Below are 23278 nucleotides of genomic sequence, written 5' to 3' on the forward strand. Positions count from 1 at the left end.
GGTGTTGAGGAAAACGCTAAGAAGTGATAGAAGCTTCTTGTAGAACCTCGGTGGTGGGAGAGCCCGTGGAGAGGTTGTGCCATTGAGAAAAGACAGAGACAAACAGAGTATGCCAGTGAGGAGCACAAGGTCCAGGAAGGAAGTGGAGGGGCGGTGGAGGGCACAAGACTGAAGGAAGTACACAGGGTTCTGATGTCCTTGCTTAGGTGGGTATCACTTTGAAACTCACAGCCTGCTCCAGGGCCTCCCTGGGATCTCCAGGACTCCCTTTCAGAGACTCCAAAGCACCACAGGGTCCAGTATTTTCAAATACCAAGTGCAAAGGCCTCCTACCATAGGAACCTTCTACAAAACCAAAGAGTGAAAGCTGCTATAAAAAGAAGGGAAAGTCTGGCTGGAAATCACTTCCACTTCAGTCACGTGACTCAGAGCTGAGGGGCACGCTGAAAATGTTTGCCTTTGAAAGCTGGGACTAGAGGAAGAACCTGAAGAAGGGTGGTTCTGTGAGATGGATATCCAGGAAGCTGGGAGGTTTGGGATACTGAAATGTTAAGAGAGGACTTTGTGGAGCCTTAGGGGCATTCAACAAAAGGAAAAATACACAGGTCGGGAGAGGGGGGTTTTCGTGGACTGATGGAGCAGTGTCTACTCTTCAGGGTGGTGGGACAGGGGTGCAGGCAGAGTATGGCTTTAGCCCTCTCCTGCCTATGTCTGACCGGACGCTTCTCTGGAGGCCATTAGAGCGTCAGCCCATAAGTTTCCTGTTCTTTCCCTCTTCTCTTCTGGTATTGCCTTGCTATTTCCATTTCTTTTGAGCTCTACTATGTACTTGAGCATGTTTTTCTTTTACCCAGATTCTCTATGTTTTTAGCAAGAGGGTTTCCTTTTTCTCTGCCAGATTCCCCAGATTCCAGTTTTAGGCATGTGCTCTTTTTACTGCAAGGCTCAATTTTTTAAATGTATGGTGCGCTTTTTACTCCATTCTTAAGAGGTTAGTAATGTGGCTTGAGTCTGCAGAATGTATGTATCTGTATATTTATACCTATACCTATATCTATAACCAATTACGTTTTCAACTTGGACCACTAGTAGCTCAATAACGAAGTTACTATTCCTGTTGTGAGGGCGACTGTGCTTACTTAAGACTTAAGGAAGATGAGAGCTTTACAGTAACCCATTAGATAATTTTTGTTTAGGTTGCTTTTTATTGTTAATTACTTATAAAATTATTCTAAAGATTATGGTTAAAATTCACAACATATTAATGCTTTTGCATTTTTTGTATAATGTATTTTCAAAGTTAGCAAATTGGAAAAGCTTTAATTGTGACTATATGTTCTGAAACTTTGGAAGAAGGATGATATTAACACAAATATTTATTTATTTATTTATTTTTAAGATTTTATTTATTTATTTGACAGAGATAGAGACAGCCAGCGAGAGAGGGAACACAAGCAGGGGAGTGGGAGAGGAAGAAGCAGGCTCACAGCAGAGGAGCCTGATGTGGGGCTCGATCCCATAACACCGGGATCACGCCCTGAGCCGAAGGCAGACACCCAACCGCTGTGCCACCCAGGCGCCCCTAACACAAATATTTAAAAGAAAAAATGTGGGATGCCTGGGTGGCTCAGTCGGTTGGGCGTCTGCCTTTGGCTCAGGTCATGATCCCAGGAAGCTGGGATGAGTCCTGTGCCGGGCTCCGTGCTCAGCAGGGAGCCTGCTTCTCCCTCTGCCTTCTCCTGCCCCTGATGCACATGCATGCTCTCTCTCTCTCAAATAAATAAAATCTTTAAAAATAAATAAAAGAAAAAATGTATCATCTTTAAGGTTCTTGAATATTTTCATCAAATTATGGTGATATTTTAAAATTTAAGTCTTCAAAAGAATTGTCACTTTCTTTTTTTAAACTTATTAGAAATTTTAAATGCATACAACAATAGAATTATACAGTGAACCTCCTCTTATCCAACATGCAGCATTACATTTTAAACATATGGCCAAATGTTATTTCATTTATCCCCCCACTTGCTTTTTCCTGTCCCCACTTCCAGACAATTTTAAAGTAAATCCTGGATGTCATATATTGTACACATAAACAATTCAATATATACAGCTCTAAAAAATAAGGTTTTTTTTCTTGTTTAATGATCAGAGTGCCATTAAGGAAAAAAAAATTCTTGATGTCATCGGATATATAGTCTGTCTCCGGATTTCTCTCTCTCCAATTCTTTTATAGTAGGATTGTTCAAATTAGGGTTCAACAGAGTTGGTCTACGCATTCATTGCATTTGATTGATTCTCTTTACCTTAGGTGAGTATCTCTTTGTATGGGAACACCCCTCCCAAGTTTTTTTCTTGCTGTTTACTTATTGAAGAAACTAGGTCAAGTGTCCTCTGGAATTTCCCACATTTGGGGTTTGGCTGGCTGCATCTGCATGGTAGTGTTAACATACTCTTCCAGTCCCTGTATTTCCTGTAAACTGGTAGTTAGATCCACAGACTTGATGAGGTCAGATCCCTGTTGTTGTTTCTTATGCAACAATACTTTGTGGTAGATGGGGTGTATTTCCTGTGGCCTCTCATTGGGAAGCACATGTCTTGTTATATCTCTCAATTTCAAGTTAAGGAAGTGTCTATGGTGAAGGTGGAGGTTCTGTTTTATGATTTTTTTTATTAACCATTTTTTGATTTGTTCATTTGATATTTACATTACCAGTAAAAACTGTGTAAGCAAAACAAAATTAAAAAGTCCTCTTGGGGCACCTGGGTGGCACAGCGGTTAAGCGTCTGCCTTCAGCTCAGGGCGTGATCCCGGTGTTATGGGATCGAGCCCCACATCAGGCTCCTCCGCTATGAGCCTGCTTCTTCCTCTCCCACTCCCCCTGCTTGTGTTCCCTCTCTCACTAGCTGTCTCTATCTCTGTCGAATAAATAAAATCTTTAAAAAAAAAAAAAGTCCTCTTTACATATTCTTCTAAACTTGGCCTCATTTAGGCAGTTAAGATAAGACTATCAAGGTAGTGTTTTGGAAATAATAAAACCTGAGTCATACCAAACATTGTTAGTTCCTTTTTAATCTGAGTCTGTGTGAGATCTGATTTAGCATCTTAATTATGATCATAAGTCGTTGCATACCTATCACTTTAATTTTACATACCAAAATGATATACTTTTTAGGTGAACTCTAAGAACTTGGGGAAGGTAAAAAATGAAAAGTATGTAGTTAATTTTTTTTTTCTATGAAAGGTAGATCATCGTGCAGTTAGAGAGAAAACAAAACAAAGGAGGCATGAGACTTGTTCTTTGAAATCCTCCAGAGATGCGATAATAATTGAGCTAATATGCATTGGCTTCTCATAAATTGCCTCGGTAGTTTGGGCCTTGAGTGCCTTAGAAATTAGCTTTCTCCCCATGCCTCTTCACTGTTGCTATAGTATTCCTACTAGAGGCCTATTTGTTTGTGTTTAAGGAGCTAGGATAATCTCTCTCTTACATTTACTTCCAGAACTTGCATTTTGTTTTTGTCTTCCAAGAACTCTGTAAAATACCACCATTACTCTAGCAAGACTGTTGCTACTAAGGTCATTATAACATACCAGAAAATCAACAAAATAAGATTTAGAGCAGTGACTTCCAAATCTGAACTGTGTGTCAGAATCCCTTGGAGCTCTTTAAACAGAATACAGGTTTCCGGAACCCACCCCAGATCTACATCAGATTCTTGGGTGCTGGGGATATAGGAATCAGTTACAGGTGAGAAAGACCCCAGCCTTGGAACTTCTGATTCCCCAAGTGATTTACATATGGGGGTAGTGGGCTTAGGATTGGGGATTGGAAAGACTCTAGACTAGCAGGTAGTTACTTAAACTTCATAGTGGTTTATTTAATAACTGAAGATGGTAGGATTGATGATAAACTTTGGGAATATTTACTGTTTTTACATGTGACTTAAGTGAATGCACCAAAAACTGGAAAAAGACCCAACACATTGTAAAATGGGATACGAATCCCAAATGACCGTGACAATACTGAGGGGGATGTTTGTTACGGACGAATGCTGAATAGAAAATATAGAACAGAAAACAGCCTACATAAACATCGTAGGAGAAAGTTCACTCTGTGTCATGAAGGACAGAGCCACAAATCTGTGAAGTAGTGCCTATTATGAAAGCTAATAAATATGAAAACTTAGGTGAAATGGAAACAAATACTGTTCTCAGTGCTGAAACATTAAAAATGTTCCTTTTAGGGGCGCCTGGGTGGCCTAGTCTGTTAAACGTCTGCCTTCGGCTCAGGTCATGATCCCGGGGTCCTGGGATCGAGTCCCTCATCAGGCTCCTTGCTCTGCGGGGAGCCTGCAATCCTACTTCTCCCTCTGCCTGCTTCTCCCTCTGCCTGCCGCTCCCCCTGCTTGTGCTCTCTCTCTCTCTGTCAAATAAATAAATAAAATCTTAAAAAAAAAAAAAACACCTGTTCCTTTTATAGTCAGGAGTCCCACAATGATTCCTACTAGCAGCGATGTTCAACATTTACTGAAGATTCCCGCCCAAACAATAAGTCAGAGAAGAGGGGCGCCTGGGTGTCACAGCGGTTAAGTGTCTGCCTTCGGCTCAGGGTGTGATGCCGGCGTTATGGGATTGAGCCTCACATCAGGCTCCTCCGCTATGAGCCTGCTTCTTCCTCTCCCACTCCCCCTGCTTGTGTTCCCTCTCTCGCTGGCTGTCTCTGTCGAATAAATAAATAAAATCTTAAAAAAAAAAAAAAGGAAGAAAAATACAGGTGAAAAAATCAGAAATAAAGAATAAAAGTGTCATGAAAAGTCTAAGGGAAATATGGTGACTGATTATTAGAATTAATAAGAGGGTTTAATAGATTTTTCAGCTGCAGGTCAACATACAAAAGTCAATTGCAACAGCAGATGATTTGAAAATGAAGTTTTTAGGAAGTAATATGTATGATGGCAACAATAAAAAGTAGGAAGTACCTCAATAAACTTAATGAAGTATGCAAGAACATTACATAGAAAAATTTTAAACCTTATTGAAAGAGATTTTTAAAAATCCTTAAAAATAGTTGGGAGGTCTGCCATGTCAGATGTATAGGAAGTCCCATATGTCTCCAAATGGATCTGTAAATTCAGGGCCTTTCTAATCAAACTCCCAACAGAATTTTTTCCTGCAACTTGGCAAGCTAATACGAAAAGCTATATGAAAGCATAGAGGAGCAGGTATAACTTGTAAGTACTCAAGAAGAAGACCAGAAACAGTGTTGAGGGTCAGGAAAAGAACTTGCCCTACTGGATATTAAGGTTTACTGTAAATAAAGCTTAGGTAGTTGATACAGTGCATATTGACTGATAAGTCAGTGGAATAAAATAACTCTGAAAGAGGGGCCTGTATATATGTGGCAGAGCTGGCACTGCAGATGATAGGAGCCCTCTTCTATTGAATATTAAATTGCGAAAAGAGGAAAAGTGGATTCGTAAGTGATATCATACTGAAAGTCAATGTGCATAACATTGAGTTTTTTTAAAAAAGAAAAATCAGGTTATAAAGCAGCATTTGTCATGTGATTCCATGTTGTTAAAATATATATGTATTTATATATCTTGAGGAAAGATCTAGAGGATGTCAGAAGTCAGGGTGACAGAAGTAACTGTTTCTGAGTGGTCAGATTACTGGCAATTTAAGTTTCTCCTTATGCCTTTTTATTTTTGTCTAGTTGGGGATTTTTTTTTTTCCACATCGAGTTGAGTATACATCACTTTTAATTAGAAAAAATTTTTTTCATTTGGAGTTTTTTTTCCCCTTAGCTATTCTTATTGGTTTTATTCTTCTAGATTAATTTTAGAATTGTTTTTGACAACTTCCAAACTGCCTCCTACCCTCACACACACACACACAAATAATGTTTTCATTGTGATTTTGATTGGAATTTTCTGGTACATAATAGGCACTAAGTACATGTTTGTTAAATAAATAAATAGGGGAACAATTGGCATCTTTATAATAGTTAGCCCTTCCAACCCAGAATGTGGTATGTTACTAAAGTTTTTCAAGTCCTTTTTTAATAAATGTAAGTTTTGTGATTTTTAAAATACAGATCTCACACGTTGACATGATTAATGATTTCTAAAATTGTACAGTCTTTTCATTTTCCCCCACGTTGAGTCAAACTGTTAGCTGTGTAACTTTAATGTCAGGACTTAGAAGTGTCAGAATGATTTAAAGGTAGATAAACATGTCCTGTGTAGCAAGGTTAAGGACCTGGGTTTATTTAGCTTAGAGTAAATGACTAGATTGAAACTGACTACCTATCTCCAAGCATTTGGTAGCGGCCAGCGTTCTTTCAGCTCTGCCGAAAACAGAACACAAGAAAATGAACTTCAGCTACAGCGTGAAGAATTTAGATTACAGATTGCACACTGGCAGTGCAAAGCTGAAGCCGCCCTCAGAAACACTGTATTTGGATTGCTTGGTATATCTTAGTTCATCACTAATTTAAAATTTGGATATTCAGCTTTTCTGGAAAGGCCTAAATCTGGTACCCCAGTGCCCTAATTCCCAGTGGCAGCTGAGGCTGGAGTTCAGTAGCTCCTGTCTTCTGTAAGCCAAGCATACACTTTCCCCAGTTTTCCACAGCCCCATGTTACTCTCCTGCCCCTTAAAGCATGTAAGTTTGCAACCTTAGTTCAAATGATGAAGAATCAAGTTGCACGTGGCTAGGTGTTGCATCTTCTCCTTTGGAATTTCGGTATTGTTTTTTAAATATGATTTAAATATGGTCCCAGCTAGGACAAGCAGGAAGTGAACGGATTGATTCTACAAGGATCTTTCTTGTCCTATGATTCTGTGATCCTGTTAGAATACTCCAGTGGTTCCTAAACTCTTTTTCTCATTGCACATGGTCATAGAATTGCAGAGTTGGGATGGACCCCCTGCAAGACAGGGAGGCCACAGAAGATTTGCTTCATCTGGAGCTCGTCCTACACACAGGAAGTGTGTAAGTTGTTGCAGAGGGGCCAGCTTGAACAGCCAGCAGTTCAAACAACTAGCTATGTCATTGAGAAGGTTTATTTAAAAAAATCTCTGTCTTTTATGCATAGTTATTTAAAGGTGAGGGAAGGATTTTGTAGGGGACTTTGGGTTTTATAAGTACCCAAAGGTACTTATAAAACCCAGTTCTGTCATCCTCATTATTATGCATGGTCTGGCAGAGTTACGATTGTGGGAACCATTGTTTTGAATATCATTTCATCGGTGCTTACACATCTTCTAAACATGGTTTTTATACCTAATGTTAAGGGAGTACTTTCATAAATCAAAAAATGGGAAAGCAGTGTCGGAAAGAAATTAGAAGCGATAATTTCTCAATTTGTTTTCTTCTAATTTTTGTCTGCCTGAGAAGCTTTTTCATTCAGTGGTAACATTCTCAGATGGATCCCATAGATAGTAAAATTAATAGCACATGTGGTCAGTGGTATTGCATACAAAGTCAATGAAGTGACAGGTAGAAAAAAAATTTTTTAAGTAAATTTGGCCTCAACTAATAATTTTCTTCGTAGGTTTTTTCATGGAACTAACTAGTTTGCCCCATTTGTTTTGGCATCAAATAGACATAGCTTTATTGTGACTCAGAGTCCAGTACTGTCCTTATTTAAGGACGTGAAATGTTATCTCAAGGGAGCCTTTTTGGAGTCTGTAAATGTCTTGGGTAATAAGTGAAATTTTTAGCCCAGGACCAAATATTCCACTTACCCACCCAAATTGTTTCCCAATTGTGGTCTTAAACTAGGATCCTGTGTGTGTGTGTTCTTAAACTTATGGTAGGACTCTTGTTTTTTGGTTCCCACAGAACAACCCCTGTCCTCAACCCCACCCATCACCAGCAGTGGTGAAGATCACACTTTGGCCTATAACATGTTTCAAAGGGCCCCAGCAGAGCTTTTCCAAGGTCTCCATCTTATACTAAACCTCTCTGTATGTTCTAAATGAAGGTATCACACTTGTGCTTTGTCTGTCCTTGGCCATCTGATAAGGACAGGTATAACTTTCTGAATGGACAATTTCAGAAGTAATGAGTTATAACTTCATTTTCCTGAACAAAATAGCTTTCAAATACACATTTTCTTCATTTTTAAAATGATTTATATGTTCCTGGTCTAGTCTAGCATAGAGGACAGTGTCAGTACTTGGTAGCTCTCAGCCCCTTCCTTCCTACCCTCTTATTAAATCTCACCAAGTCTTCAGATAGAGAATGAGAGCTGACTCATGACCTCAGACTGGAAGCAGTCACAAGTCTGAACTGGTCCTCAACGTGGAGCTGCTTCCAGGTCAGCATACAGTCATCTGATTGCCACCAAGCGCCCTTTCTTAAAACAAGTATGAGACCACTATCCTACCTACTTACCTTTGCTAAAAATTTAAGTGTTTATAAATTTAAGGTCTAATTTCTTTGACATTAATCTTTAGGACTAAATCTTCAAGTCATCTATGCCCCAGACTTTGAATTATAATTACAGCATTAGTTTGAACCTGCTGTTTCCTGCAGCACTTAAAGAAGCTATCAAAATTAATAAAGGGCTGACATTATAAAAGAGCATGCAGGTTGAAAATTTGTATTTAGTTAACTGGGCCTTTTTTTTGTAATGTTCAAATCCTGAATGTTAGCCTGATCTCTTTAAAATGAAAGAGTTATGAATAAAAGAAAGGGAGAGATTATTTTAGATTACAGGAAATGTAAGAGACATAACTAAATATAATGCATGATCTTTGGCTGACTTCTAATTCAAGAGAAAAATCATTGATACACATTTTGGGGGTAGTTTGAGAAATTCGAATTTGGTTATTTGATAGAGCAATAATGTCATGCTCAGTTGTGAATACAGTATCCTGGTGATATAGGAAAATGTCTTCTTATATATGAGTCTGTGCTCACATATTTAGGAGTGAAGGGTCATGATGTCTAATTTATTTTGAAATGGTTTACCAAGGGATGTCTGGGTGGCTCAGTTGGTTAAGTGTCTGCCTTTGGTTCTGGTCGTGGCCCCGGGTCCTGGGATTAAGTCCTGGTGGGGCTCCCTGCTCAGCGGGGAATCTGTTTCTCCCTCTCCCTCTGCTCCTCCCTGCAGCTTGTGCATGCTCGCTCTCTCTCTCTCTGTCAAATGAATAAATAATATCTTTAAAAAAAGAAGAAATGGTTTACCAAATAAGTGTATGAAATATGACAAAATATTAACCATTATTGAGTCTAGATGGTGGGGTTTGGGGTGTTCATGGCACTATTCTTCTACTTTTCTGGATGTTTGACATTTTTCATGATTGTGAGAGATAATAATGAGAAGGTCATTTTAAGGGGAGACATACTGTGGGACAAAGTAGGTCTTCCTACTTTGAGGCTGCTTTGTGGTTTGGGAGAAGGCTTGGCTGGAGGAGAGATGAGCAGCGTTGGGTGGAGTCAGCTAGGAAGCCATGCTCACCTGTCCTGCAGTCCTGATGGCTCAGCAGGCCGCTCAGAGGCACTTTCCCAGGCTCCACATGCTCTCAGAAGAGCTGTGGGAAAGGGCTTTGCGTTGTGATGCACTGTACCCCAGACTTCTCTTGGCAGCCTGGAGGAGGTTCACATCACCTTGGCTCTGAGTCCCCTGGAAAGCAAGTGAAGCTGGATAGTTTTACCATAAAAACTCCATGTTGGATATTTGTTCTCAGTGTCTCGGGACTATGAAATATAACAACCCCAATACACGACCACTCCCTTAAAAAGTATTACTCACTGGAGCACGGTACTACTTAAAACTAATCTACTCTCCTGCTAAGCCAGGATGGAATTTGTTCAACCCATACTTGATTTTTGTGTTGTTGCTTTCCCCTTTCTATTCATGAAGTCTCTGAATTTCTATTAAAGCCATTTTGGAGCAGTTTATTTAGACAAAATATGGAATAAAATAGCAGAACGCAGGTTCATCCTTAAAACATGTGCCACTCTTTCTTTCTCTCATAAATATCACCGAATCCCTTCCCCCTGGAGACTTAATGCTCTTTGGTGAATGACCAGGTGGGCCACAAGAATGTTAATTTGGTAACAAATCATCATTTGGGGCCTCACTGGAGGTTGAGAGGTCTGAACAAAGGTAGAACAGCAGGTCTTCACAAACTACAGAATGCCAGAGGCCTGGACTGGGGACCCTTGGGGGCTGCTTGGAGGCCAGTGGGCGGTGGGGGGGGGGGAATGGACTCTTGCTCATGCTGGACGTCGAGTGACATTAAGCAGTGCAGAAATATAAATTATTTCTAGAAATACACATACCCGAGGACTCCTGGTAGAAAGCAGATTCCACAACAAAATTGTCCTCCTCCTAACCCCAGTCTCTTCCTGTGTCTAAAGACAGTCTTCTTAGATTTAGGAGGACCACAGCAACTGGCAAGAAAGCAGGCATACTTACATGTGATTTACAAGTGCCTCGGAATCTTGGAATGCCATTGTCAGGTAGTTTTCAAGTGAAGAGATGCTCACTTTATGATTTCCATTTTGTCCCCCAATCCCAGTCTCCTCCTGACTCCAGTTCTGTGCATTTAGAACATCAGTGTTAGCAAGCTTGGAGCTTAGGCCCGGAGAACGGAAAAGAAAAGGGCCTCCTGGATTCTTTGCCAAGTTGCTATTTAGTTTTAGAGAATAGTGGAACTTTGCTTTAGCTTTGGGTAAGTACAAAATCTCAGTGGCCTGCTGAACTCTGTGAGGAAAGTTAATTACATTAAAGAGCAAAGATAAGCATGTAGTCTTTATCACTGCCTGTTATCTATGGATAAATGAAATACATCTCTGTAGCATTTCAAGTCACTATATTTCAGTGGCAGTGATTTTCTCTGTTTATATATCAAAATTAGTTTGCCATAAGAACTGACACAGTATCTTTTGTGTTTAATCTCTCTTCAAGTTCTCTTTAAACAATAAAATTTCCTATGGCCAGTGGAATTTGGTTTAAGCAGGTGTAAATCTTTTTACATGTTAAACTTGCTGTTTTTCTTGTAGATGCCATGGGGGGGTGGTTTGGGGGGCTTGGTTTTCCACTGAAATCATTACAAATGGCCAGTTTAGGAATGATTCTCTTCAGCATAATCCTATCTTAGGGGTGGGAAGGATGAGGAGAAGGGTTCAATGAACTCAGTTCTCCTAGTAATTTCAGTAATCGCTTAGTTACAGTTTTCTTTATACTGCTTTCTTTTTCTGTAGAGGAAGGTGTCATAGTGACTGTTGTTTAGCTTACCAAGTAAGATTTAGTTATCACTCAAGGTATGTCCAGACACCTTGCTTCCTGAATTCAGAGCTGTAGCTTTGGTAGTCAACTTCAGTTTTAGACCCTTCCTAATAATAACATTCTATTGCTGGAGATTTTGTATAGGGAGAAGATTTTTGAAAATCTCAGTCTTAGTCACCTAGAGCTGTAAATATTAAGTATGATGCACCAGCAGAGGCAGAATGACTTAGATACTGCATCTTGTTATTGTTATTCACACCTTTGGAAGACTAACTTTATAAATCATTACTTTGAAAATCACTGTAAAATTTTTCTGGGTATATTTGTGAATTCCAAATTGTTAAGGACTCCTTTCTTACGACCTCCACCACCCCGCCAAGAAGTAGGACAAATAAACAGAGAAGTCTCTTCCACTCTCAGTGACCAAGGAATAAAGGATTTGTTTTAAAGCACTCAGAATAATGCCAGTGGTGTGCATATTTTGTTTGACATTTTACGCAGAAGAAAGGCACATGACCAAAAAGCAACCCATTTCAAATGTTTTAGAAAAAATACATTTCATCTCTGTAAGTCTGGAGATTATGCTGTCATAGATGTCACTCTTATTTCGCAATCCTTGGGACTGAAGCAGTTGTGCTGTCAAAGCCGTAGCTTATGTAGACAGATGTCAAATCTGCAGTCACGATGTTCTGGATCTTTCTACAAGGGTGTCAGTAGGCTACCGTATGTAAAAGTGGGAACTTCTTTGCGGTTTTTTTATATATATAAAATTTAGTTCAAAACAATTATAATTGTGGACTTTGAAGAATCTGATGGTCCTGTAGACCCCTTCTTCTAACTCCTGGCCCTTCCAAATTCATGGATATAGTACTGTCTCTGAGGTTGTCTTAGAACCTGGAGATGCTTACCCCTCTTTTCCAAAGTCCTTAATCTTTTCAGGAAGGTCAGCAACAAAGTAGTTTATACCCGGAGGAGCTGGAAGGGAAGGAAGAGAGGAGGGAGGAAGGAAGGGAGAGAGGGAGAGAAGAAGAAACCATGCTGGTACTTTTTGTGAAATTCTGTTGCTACTCTATGAGACGAATGGTAATGTCTCCATTTTTAGATGGAATATATGCCTTTGTATCAGGCTTCTTTACCTAAACTTTTGTTTGTGAGACTTTTCTGACAGGGCCTGGAGTTGTAGTTTATTCATTTTTAGGGGCAATGTAGTATTTCACGGAGTTGCCCCCTTCTCTTTAAGTTGCAGACAACTTGTTTATAATTTGACATCTATATACATTAAAAAGTGAGCACCACAGCTTTAGTTACCATCCATCACCATCCAGATAACATCCAGATAACTCTCTTCACCCTTTCACTACCTGCACACCCCCCCACACACCACCTGTAACCACTAGTCTGTTGTTTTTGTTTTATTTTGTTTGTTCATTTGTTTTCTTAGATTCCACAGATGAGTGAAATCATATGGTATTTGTCTTTCTCTGTCTTACTTCATTTAGTCTAATACCTTCAAAGTCCACCTGTGTTGTCACAAATGGCAAGATTTCATTTTTTAAAAAATTTTTGAGTAGTAGTCCATGGTATAAATGTACCACATCCTCTTTATCCATCTATCGATGGACACCTAAGTTGTTGCCATATCTTGGCTATTGTAAATAATGCTGTAGTAAGCATGGGTGTGCATATATCTTTCAAATTAGTGTTTTCATAGTCTTTGGATAAATACCACAGAGTAGAGTATCAAGGTCATATGGTAGTTCTGTTCTTAATTTTTTGAGGCCACTATGTTTTTTCTTTTCTTTTCTTTTCTTTTTTTCTTTCTTTCAAGATTTTAATTATTTATTCATCAGAGAGAGCACAAACAGTCAGAGGGAGAAGCAGGCTCCCTGCTGAGCAAGGAGCCCGATGCAGCACTCCATCCTAGGACCCTGGGATCATGACCTCAGTTGAAGGCAGACGCTTAACCGACTAAGCCACCCAAGTGTCCCACTGTGTTTTTTATAGTGCGTATACCAATTTATATTCTCACTAACAGTGCACAAAGGTTCCCTTCTCTCCACATCCTCACCAACACTTGTAATTTCTTAACCTTTTTTTAAAATAACTATTCTAACAGATGTTAGGTGTCTCTCATTGTGGTTTTGATTTGCATTTGCCTATTAAATAGTGGTGTTGAGCATCTTTTCATGTGCCTGTTGGCCATCTGTATGTCTTCTTTGGAGAAATGTTTATTCAAATCTTCTGTCCCTCCCCCTTTTTTTAGAGAGGGGGAGCAGTGGGGGAAGGGGTAGGAGAGGGAGAGGGAGAGAGAGAATCTTAAGTAGGCTCCATGCCCAGTGCAGAGCCTGACATGGGACTTGATCTTACAATCCTGAGATCATGACCTGAGTCGAAATCAGTAGTTGGATGCTTAACTGACTGAGCCACCCAGGTGCCTCTCTTCTGCCCATTTTTTAATCAGGTTGTTTTGTTGTTGTCATTGAGTTATATGAATTTTATATGTATTTTGAATATTAACCCTTATTGGATATATAGTTTGCAAAAAAAAAATTTCTCCTACTCAGTGGGTTACCTTTTCATTTTTTTTGATGGTTCCTATGCTGGGTAGAAGATTTTAAGTTTTGATATAGTCCAGTTTGTTGACTTTCACTTTTGTTTCCCTTGTCTTTAGAGTCATATCCACAAAAATGTTGCTAAGATTGATATCAAAGAGTTTAACACAATATTTTCTTCTAAGAATTTTATGGTTTCAGATCTTACATTCAAATTTTTAATGCATTTTGAGTTAATTTTTATGTATAATATAAAATGGTGGTCTAGTTTTATTCTTCACATGTGGCTGTCCAGTTTTCCCAACATCATTGTTGAAGAGACTGTCCTTTCTCCATTGTATGTTCTTGGCTCGTTTGTCATAGATTAACTATCCATATATGTGTGGGTTTATTTCTGGGCTTTCTATTCTGTTTCATTGATCTGTGTGTCTGTCTTTGTACCAATACCATAATGTTACTTACTATAGCTTTGCAGTATAGTTTGAAATCAGGAAGTGTGATACCTCTAGCTTTGTTTTTCTTTCTCAAGATTTCTTGGGCTTTTCAGGATCTTTTGTGGTTCTATACAAATTTTAGACTTATTTGTTCTAGTTCTTTGAAGTATGCCACTGGAATTTTGATAGGTATTGCATTGAATCTGTGGATTGTGTTGGGTAGTACAGACATTTTAACAGTATTAATTCTTCCCAATCTGAGCACAGGATATGTTTGCATTTATTTGTGTTTTCTTCAGTGCCTTATAGTTTAAAATGTCCAGGTCATTCACCTCCTTGTTTAAATTTATTAGTAGATATTTTATTCTTTTGCTGATGGAATTGTAAATGGGATTGTTTTCTAAACTTCTCTTTCTAATGTTTTGTTATTAGTGTATAGAAATACTACAGATTTCTGTGTGTTGGTTTTGTATCCTGCAACTTGACTGAGTTCATTTATTGTAACAGGTTTTTTTTTGGGGGGGGGGTTGTCTTTTGGGTGTGTGTGTGTGTGTGTGTGTGTGTGTATCCTTTACAGTTTTCTATTATGTCATCTGCAAGTAGTGACAGTTTTACCTCTTTTCCGGTATGGATGCCTTTTATTTCTTTTTCTTGCCTAATGTTTGTGGCTAGGACTTCTAATACTACTTCTGAATAGAAGTGGTGAGAGTGGGCATCCTTGTCTTGTTCCTGATCTTAGAACTTTCAGCTTTTCACCATTAAGTATGATGTTAGGTATGGTTGTCATATAAGGCCTTTATTACATTGAAGTATATTTCCTCCATACCCACTTTGTTGAGAGTTTTTATCATAAATGGATGTTGAATTTTGTTAGATTATTTTTCCTGCATCTATTGAGATGATCCTGTGATTTTTAGCTTTCATTTTGTTAATGTGATGTGCAGTATTGATTGATTTGCAGATGTTGAACCATTCTGGCATCACTGGAATAAATTGCACTCGATCATGGAGTATGATTCTCTTAATGTATTGTTGGATTTGTTTTGCTAATATTTGTTGTGGATTTTTGGATCTATGTTCATCAAGGATGTTGGCTTTTAATTTTCTTTTTTTGTGGTGCCCTTGTCTGGTTTTGGTATCAGGGTAATGCTGGCCTTGTAAAAAGTGATTGGAAGCTTTCCATCCTCTTCAATTTTTGGAAGAGTTTGAAAAGGATAGGTGTTAAATCTTTGAATGTTTGGTAGAGTTCTCCAGGGAAGCCATCTGGTCCTGGACTTTTGTTGTTGGGAGGTTTTTGATTACTGTTTCACTCTCCTTACTGGTCTGTTTAGATTTTTATTTCTTTATTATTCAATCTTGGAAGATTGTAGGTTTCTAGGAATTTATTCATTTCTTCTAGGTTGTTCAGTTTTTTGGTGTGTCATTTTTCATCATAGTCTCTTACGATCCTTTGTATTTCTGTGGTATTGGTTATAACTTCTCATCTTTCTGATTTTATTTGAATTCTCTCTCTCTCTCTCTCTCTCTCTTTCTTCTTCTCTCTCTCTTTTTCTTGGTTAGTTTAGCTAAGTGTCAAATTTGTTTATCTTTTCAAAGAGCTAACTCTTCATGTCATTGATTTTTTTTTTTTCTATTGCCTTTTTAGTCTCTCTTTCTCTTCAGGTCATTATTTCCTTTCTTCTGTTAATTTTTGGGCCTTGTTTGTTCTTATTTCCTGATTCCTTTAGTTGTAAAATTAGATTTTTTATTTGAGATTTTCCTTGTTTCTTGAGGTAGGCCTGTATCACTATGAATTTCCCTCATAGAACTGCTTTTGCTGCATCCCATATATTTTGGTATGTCCTATTTTTATTTTTACTTGTCTATGGATACTTTTTTTTATTTCTCTTTTGTTTTCTTCAGTGATCCATTGGTTGTTCAGTAGCATGTTGTTTAATTTCCATGTTTTCATGATTTTTTTCCATTTTCTTCTTCTAATTAATTGTTAGTTTCATACCATTGTGCTTGAAAGAGATGCTTGATATGATTTCACTTTTCTTGAAATTATTGAGACTTACTTAGTGGCCCAACTTGTGATCCAAACTGGAGTACATTTCCTGTGCACTTGAGAAAAATGTGTATTCTGCTTTTGTATTGAATGCTTTGTATATATCTGTGAAGTCTATCTGGTCTAATGTGTTTAAAGCTGATGTTTCTATATTGTGGTGTTGTTGTCATCTGGATGATTTATCCATTGATGAAAGTGGGGTATTATACTCTCCTAGTATTACTGTATTGCTTTCAATTTCTCCCTTTAAGTCTGTTCATATTTGCTTTATATATTTCAGGGCTCTTCTGTCTGGTGCATATATATATTAATAAATGTTTTATTTTCTTGTTGGATCAACCTCTTTATCTAATGCCCTCTTTTGTTTTTGATTACAGTCTTTGTTTTAAAGTTTATTTTGTTTTATACGAGTATAGCTACTTCAGCATTCTTTTCATTTCCATTGCATGGAATATCTTTTTCTATCCCTTCACTTTTAATCTGTATGTTTTTACTTCTGAAAGTGAATATCTTGTAGGCAGCATATAGATGGGTCTTGTTTCTTTTATCCATTTTGCACTCTGTGTCTTTTGGCGATTTTAGACCATTTACATGTAAAATAATTATACATAAGTATATACTTAATTGCCATTTTCTTCATTATTTTCTTGTTTTTGTAGTTCTCTCTGTTCCTTTCTTCTCCTTCTCTCTTTCTTTGTGGTTTTATGGCTTTCTTTAGTGTTACGTTTAACTTCCTTTCTCAGTTTCTTTTGTGTATTTACTATATATTTTTTCCCTTGTGGGTTACCATGAGGTTCACATAAAATATCATATGTAAATAGCAGTTTGTTTTAGGTTGATAGCAACTAAATTTTAAATACATTCCAAAGCTTTACCTTATTACCCCTCCCCCATGTTTTATATTTTTTGATGACACATTTTACATCTTTTTATTTTATGCTGCCCTTAACTAATTATTGTAATTTGAGGGAATTTTACTACCTTTTTCTTTTAACTTTCATGCTTGCTTTAGGAGCACTTGTCCACTACGTTTGTTATATATTTTCCTTTTCTAGTGAGATTTTTTTACTTTAATTCATATACACGTATATGTGAATATATATAATATATATTACTTATCAATATGTAATATATAATAATCATAACCAAATATATATTTTTAATATTTTATACTCAAATATATATATTTGGTTATAATTAATAGTGCCATTTCTCTTTGGCTTAAAGAAGGCCCATTAGCATTTCTTTCTTTTTTTTTTTTTTTAAAGATTTTATTTATTTATTCGACAGAGATAGAGACAGCCGGTGAGAGAGGAAACACAAGCAGGGGGAGTGGGAGAAGAAGAAGCAGGCTCATAGCGGAGGAGCCTGATGTGGGGCTCGATCCCATAACGCCGGGATCACGCCCTGAGCCGAAGGCAGACGCTTACCGCTGTGCCACCCAGGCACCCTCCCCATTAGCATTTCTTATAGGGCCAGTTTATTGGTGATCCTTTACCTTTTGCTTATCTGGAAAGCTCTTAATCTCTCCTTCAATTTGGAATGATAACCTTACTGGGTAGAGAATTCTTGTTGAATTCATTGTACCGACAAAGTAACTGAGCTATTTCAGGGACTGGAGACCATCCCAGCCAGGTGCTTTGGCTGGCTAGAAGAGCTCAGATTGTAATGTTTACCCCTTCCTCTCAAATGAGTCCCTCTATTGATTCTTTTTATTCTTTCATTTGCTAAATAATTATTGAACATATACTATGTAGTAGGCACTGGGAGGCTTGTGAGAGTTGGTGGCAAACAAGCTTTTAGTCTAATGATGTCCTCTTTCACTTTACAGGTTATGGCTTTCAAATCACAGCCTATTTCCTCAAGAGAGGGGTACGCCTTCACTGTTTCAGGAGTTCAGAGAGTACTGGTAAGAAACTGATTTCTTGAGTTGTCAGGCACTATTAACTTGCTCTAGAGCAGGAATGAAAATTAAGGAATGAAGATTCCAACTTGCTTCATTGCCTTTGTGTAATGGAAGTACTAATTAAGAATATTTCTAAACATTTGTGATTTTTGGTTTTGTTTTTCAATTTTCACTGATTTACTGCCTGAGAACTGTGAGCTGAGCCACATTATGCTTCACTCTCCTGCTGCATCTCAGCACTTTCGTTGAGCTTCCAGAGTGATTTGACAGGCAGTTAAACTATGAATCACTTCATCTTTGTCTGTGCACACCAAGTCCCTGGGATACAGAACAAGTGTGTACACGAGAAAATGCTTTCCCAGCCCAGAGCTGTCAGAGCCTTTCTTAGGTGTGTGACAAGGCCAGCTTCCCTCCTCATTTCCCCAAGTCAAGAAGTCCACTGGGGAAATGATGTCAAGCACGTCCAGCCAACAACAATAAAGTCAGATGCTAATGACAATTCTCCAAGCTGATCTGAATATTGGAAAGAAAATCTAACTGAACTTCTTGGATGATTTTAATATATAAGATATGAAACAGGGACTTTGAAAATAAACTGTATGGAGATTTGCTCTTGGAATCTTAACAATGATCTGCACTTTTTAAACTTTAAGTGTCACTCAGATATATTGGTCTCTTAATGGGGCTTTCCACTTTGTTCAATTCTCTTAGTAAAAGAAGCCAGTTAACCTTGTATCTGTCTGTTAAAATGAAGACTAGCTACCTTGTATGGTAGAGATTGTTACTGCCTAAATCTTTACTTTATTTAAGTATTAAAATAATAAAAATCTCAGTTATGACCTAAGTAAAGAAAAGGTATACAGAAGTTGCTTTCTGTTTATACAGTACCTGGCCCCAAAGTGTTCAAAATTCATCATTCTAGCACTCTTATTTTTCAGAGGAAGAAATGGAAGGACAAATCAGAGGAATTATTGGATAGAACTGATCATTTGAATTTGAATTCTGATCTACTGAGTTTTATTTCAATGTTAGGTTTTGGGCAGGGGGCAGATAATGAATTCTGTGGCTCAGTTCCCCCTTCCTGAAAGTGAGAAGCAGACTACTTACCACTTATCTCATTAAGAAATTTTAAGAATTGGGGTGCCAGGGTGGCTCAGTTGATTAAGCATCTGACTTCAGCTCAGGTCATGATTTTGGGGTCCTGGGATTGAGCCCTCTGTTGGGCTCTGCACTCAGCGGGGAGTCTGCTTCTCCCTCTCCCATTCCCTCTGCCCCTCCCCCTATTCTTGCGTGCGTGCAGGCTCTCTCTCTCTCTCAAATAAATAAATAAATAATTTTTTAAAAGAAATTTTAACAATTAATGAATAAGGGCGCCTGGGTGGCTCAGTCAGTTAAGCATTACCTTCAGCTCAGGTCGTGATCCAGGGGTCCTGGGATCAGCCAAGCATCAGGCTCCCTGTTCAGTGGGGAGCCTGCTTCTCCTCCTCCCTCTGCTGCTCCCCCGGCTTGTAACTCTTTCTGTCCCTCCCTCTCTCTGTCTGTCAGATAAATAACTAAATAACTAATCTTTAAAAAAAAGAATTAATAAATGTTAATGACTTTTTATTTATTTATTTATTTGGCTTTTCAAAATTCATCCCTAGTCTTCTAACTAGGTAGAACATCCATGAGAGGTCAAAATTTCCACACACTCTGGCCTTCTGAAATGGGGATTTCTATATGAGGAGGATGAGTGGGGGTAAGACCAGAATGACAGGTTAGGTCCCACTCAGGGAGGGCTTTGAAATTTGCAGGTCATATGGTAGATACTGAGGAGTCAGAATGGGGTTTTGAGCAGGATAAGTGGAGCTGGTTTTTTTTTTTTTTTTTTTTTTTTTTTAGAACTGGTAACCTGCTTGCACTGAGTAGGATGAAACAGAATAGGGAAGAGTGATCACCAAGGACACAGCAGTGATCTAGGGGAGAGGTAAAGAGATGGCTGTTACTAGAACATCAACTCATTAGGCCTTTGGTGTAATTTAACCTAGCCAGGTGGTTTGGTGTTAACTGTGTTTAAGTTGTGTGTCTCTGTAATCAGCACCTTCACACTTGGCTCCTGAGCGTACCAGGCTAAGAGGCACTCTTCCCTTAGTCAGTCCCTCACATTGTCATCCACTGTTGGAAATGAACGATGTATGTAAAAGGCTTCACTTATCTGATTCATACCATCCCTCTTTAAAAATATTGGTCATCTAAGAGGGAAGCTTTTTCTTTTAGAAAAATGGCTTTTTTATCAGTATGATCCATGTATATTATAAAAATATTAGAACAATACAACCAAGTATAAAGAAGGGAGAAGATCCTCACCTCCCACCTAGAATATACACTGTTAGCATCAGCTAAACATCACTCCAGAGGTAGGTGGAGGCTGCGTAAGTGAATGTGGATGGATAGACAGATGAGAGAGGAGGAAAGATACAGATGGCATTTACCACTTTATATTCTTTTTTTCATTGAATGTTGGGGCATCCAGTTCTGTGATTCCTTCAGCCTTCTCCATCTGGAAGTCAGTGGTTTTGCTTTAAGAAGATGTAGTGATAGATTAGTGTGAGTGTAGTGTAATTATATCATTTTTGCTATGACGTATTTTACTATTTCCTCATTATTATTCCTATTAATGACACTGCTATTTTCATAGCCTGATTCAGATTGGGAATTTGCCCTCTAGTTTAGGGGACTGATCGAAGACCAGTTGACCAAAGAGATGATAAATAAAGTAATTAGTAAGAACGTCAGTGAGTTTTCAGATTTTATCTCCTATTCTTTCTCTTCCTGTATAAATCCGCACACTCATTAAAGAACGTTGATCCTATTTCCCAAATGTGAGTTCTGGTCAGACAATGGCAAACTGATACAGGGGGAGGGCTGCAAGGGCCCTGCCTGGGGGTTTCATGGGATGTAATATAATGGTCCAGGGGCTCAGGTGGACCAATTTGCAACCTCCTGGGTGCTCCCTAGAGCTCTGTGCTTGCCCCGCCCTACTGATTGCAAACACTGAAAGGAGAGGAGGAGAAGAGACATGTGGCTTATACATACATGCTTGTAACTATAACTGAAAAATCTGGGACCAAGCATTCCTCTGCATAGATTTTTGATGCCTTTAGTAACTTGATTTTCTTCATTTTGTGCAGAGCTCCGCATATTTCCTGACAGATTTGTGGTCTGTGTAAGTCAGCTTTCATTCAATCGTGATCTTTTGGCAAGTCAGAATGAAGAATTGGTATGTACAAAACATTCTATAAATAAATCTGCTTAAATGACAACTTACTGTAAAAATCGAAAAAAGTATTGTCTTCAGTTATCATTTGGCTATCCAGCATTGGGATAGGGACCCAATGCATGTTTTAAGGGACTAAAAATGTCCTACCTATTGCATGATAATATTAACTGATGGGTTTTAGTTTGTTTGCTTTTTTTTTTTTTCCTGAAAACCCCTTGAAAATTTAGTTTGATCAACCATATCTTTTCCACGTCAATTTTAAATGAGAAAGCAACATATCACAAAAACTGTGATGATGCTTATGATAATATTCAAATGAGATAAAGCAAAATCTTTCAGTGAAATGAAGCGAAATCCACATGTTTCCACTGGAAGCTTTCATTGGGGTCAATGGCTTTTGAGTTTTATTCCATGGTGAATCACTGACATTTTCGTGAGAATCAGTACTTTTCCCCAGTGTCTTGTTTCTTTGCTGATAGGACTTGTTTTCTGTCCTTTTCTCAGGCTTAGTCTTAAGCTTCGTCAGGTCCTGTTTCATTTGTGTTTCATTGGAGTTCTCAATGCAGTTCAATAGATACAGAAAACTCACCCATAATATTGTAGCTTACAGCTTTGTCTTGTAAGCTCAACATATACACTTGAAAGAACCTAATTGGGGTTTGTGTATGTGTGTTTGTATGTCTTGCTGCAGCCACAGTCCAATCTATCTGAACTTACCTCTGTGCAAACTTTTTTTCATATTTTTAGATATATTACTTGAGCTTTAACAAAGAGGAAAAAAATCTAGCAGACATGAAGGCCGGACATGAAGTGTGACATGATTATTATGCTTCTAAAATAATTTATGGGACTATTAGATTACTCCTTATGTTTATTATTTTTTAATCCATATGAAATGTGAAATTTGGCCCACATGGTCTAAAAGCAGCTTCTTACCTCATCTTAAATAAATTCATAGAGACTAGAAGGGTGAATAGGGACCTAGGAAAAGTAAAGAGCAGAGAAGCTTTTGTTTGGAGCAGATGAGTCCTTTGGGAAAGCCAGTGAGACCCTTATTTCTTCATCTATCAATTAAATGGCATAAATGAAGCAGATTTGGTGAAAAATATTAAAAGTGTATTCTTTGAAATGTTCCCAGGATGTTAGAGTTGTCTTAGTAAATTAAAAAATAGTAAAGTAGTAATGCTGTTGGGAAACAACTATAATATAACTTGATTCTCAGAGCAGTGATTAAGAAAACAACAATTAACTATACCAGGAAGTGTCATTGCTTGTATGATATGTAATATTAATACTTAATATCTTAAATTATTAAGGGTGAATTAAAACATTTCAATACAAATGAAATATTATCCTCCCTAGGGGCATTGGTCTTTATACAGATCTGAGTTTTCTATAGCTGCTGTCATATAAATCCTGTAATCTGGAGGACTTCCTACATGCTAAGAATTTTCATTCTGAACAGTTGACTAGTCTGAGCCTTTTACATAAGCCAGTTCAGTTTTCTTATCTTCAGTGTGTTCTGACTTCTGGTGATAACACTCTCAGAGTTTATATCATGAGGATCTTTCATTGTTTTCAGTGACTCTCTTTAGATGTGCTCAGTCTCTGTCTCTTCTGCTGCTCTTCTTCCACGCCTCTGTGCCTTCACGTACACACACTTTCCCAGACATGCACCCGGGAGTCAGCTAACACGTAGCGCCACTGACCAGCTCCCTGCCTGGACACAGGCTTGTACACCCCTTTCTCCTTTCATGCCTCCAGTCCACCAGTTCCTTAAGCTTGTTTTCCCTAGAAACAGTGAAATATCCAGGCCTAGCAAAGGGC

At 38.2% G+C, this 23278-nt stretch overlaps 1 protein-coding gene across 4 annotated transcripts in view; it reads left to right on the plus strand.

The window, feature by feature from the left end:
• SLX4IP (SLX4 interacting protein) overlaps positions 1 to 23278 on the plus strand; it is a 182918-nt gene that overhangs the window by 136847 nt on the left and 22793 nt on the right. For all 4 annotated transcript variants that reach the window (XM_034641468.1, XM_011224336.3, XM_019799163.2 and 1 more), the window contains 2 exons: positions 18118 to 18195; positions 21363 to 21451. In XM_034641468.1, the coding sequence (XP_034497359.1) occupies positions 18118 to 18195; positions 21363 to 21451 (167 nt within the window). The remainder of the gene's footprint in view (positions 1 to 18117; positions 18196 to 21362; positions 21452 to 23278) is intronic.

Source organism: Ailuropoda melanoleuca, chromosome 13 (assembly GCF_002007445.2).
Source record: "Ailuropoda melanoleuca isolate Jingjing chromosome 13, ASM200744v2, whole genome shotgun sequence".
NCBI lineage: Eukaryota > Metazoa > Chordata > Mammalia > Carnivora > Ursidae > Ailuropoda > Ailuropoda melanoleuca.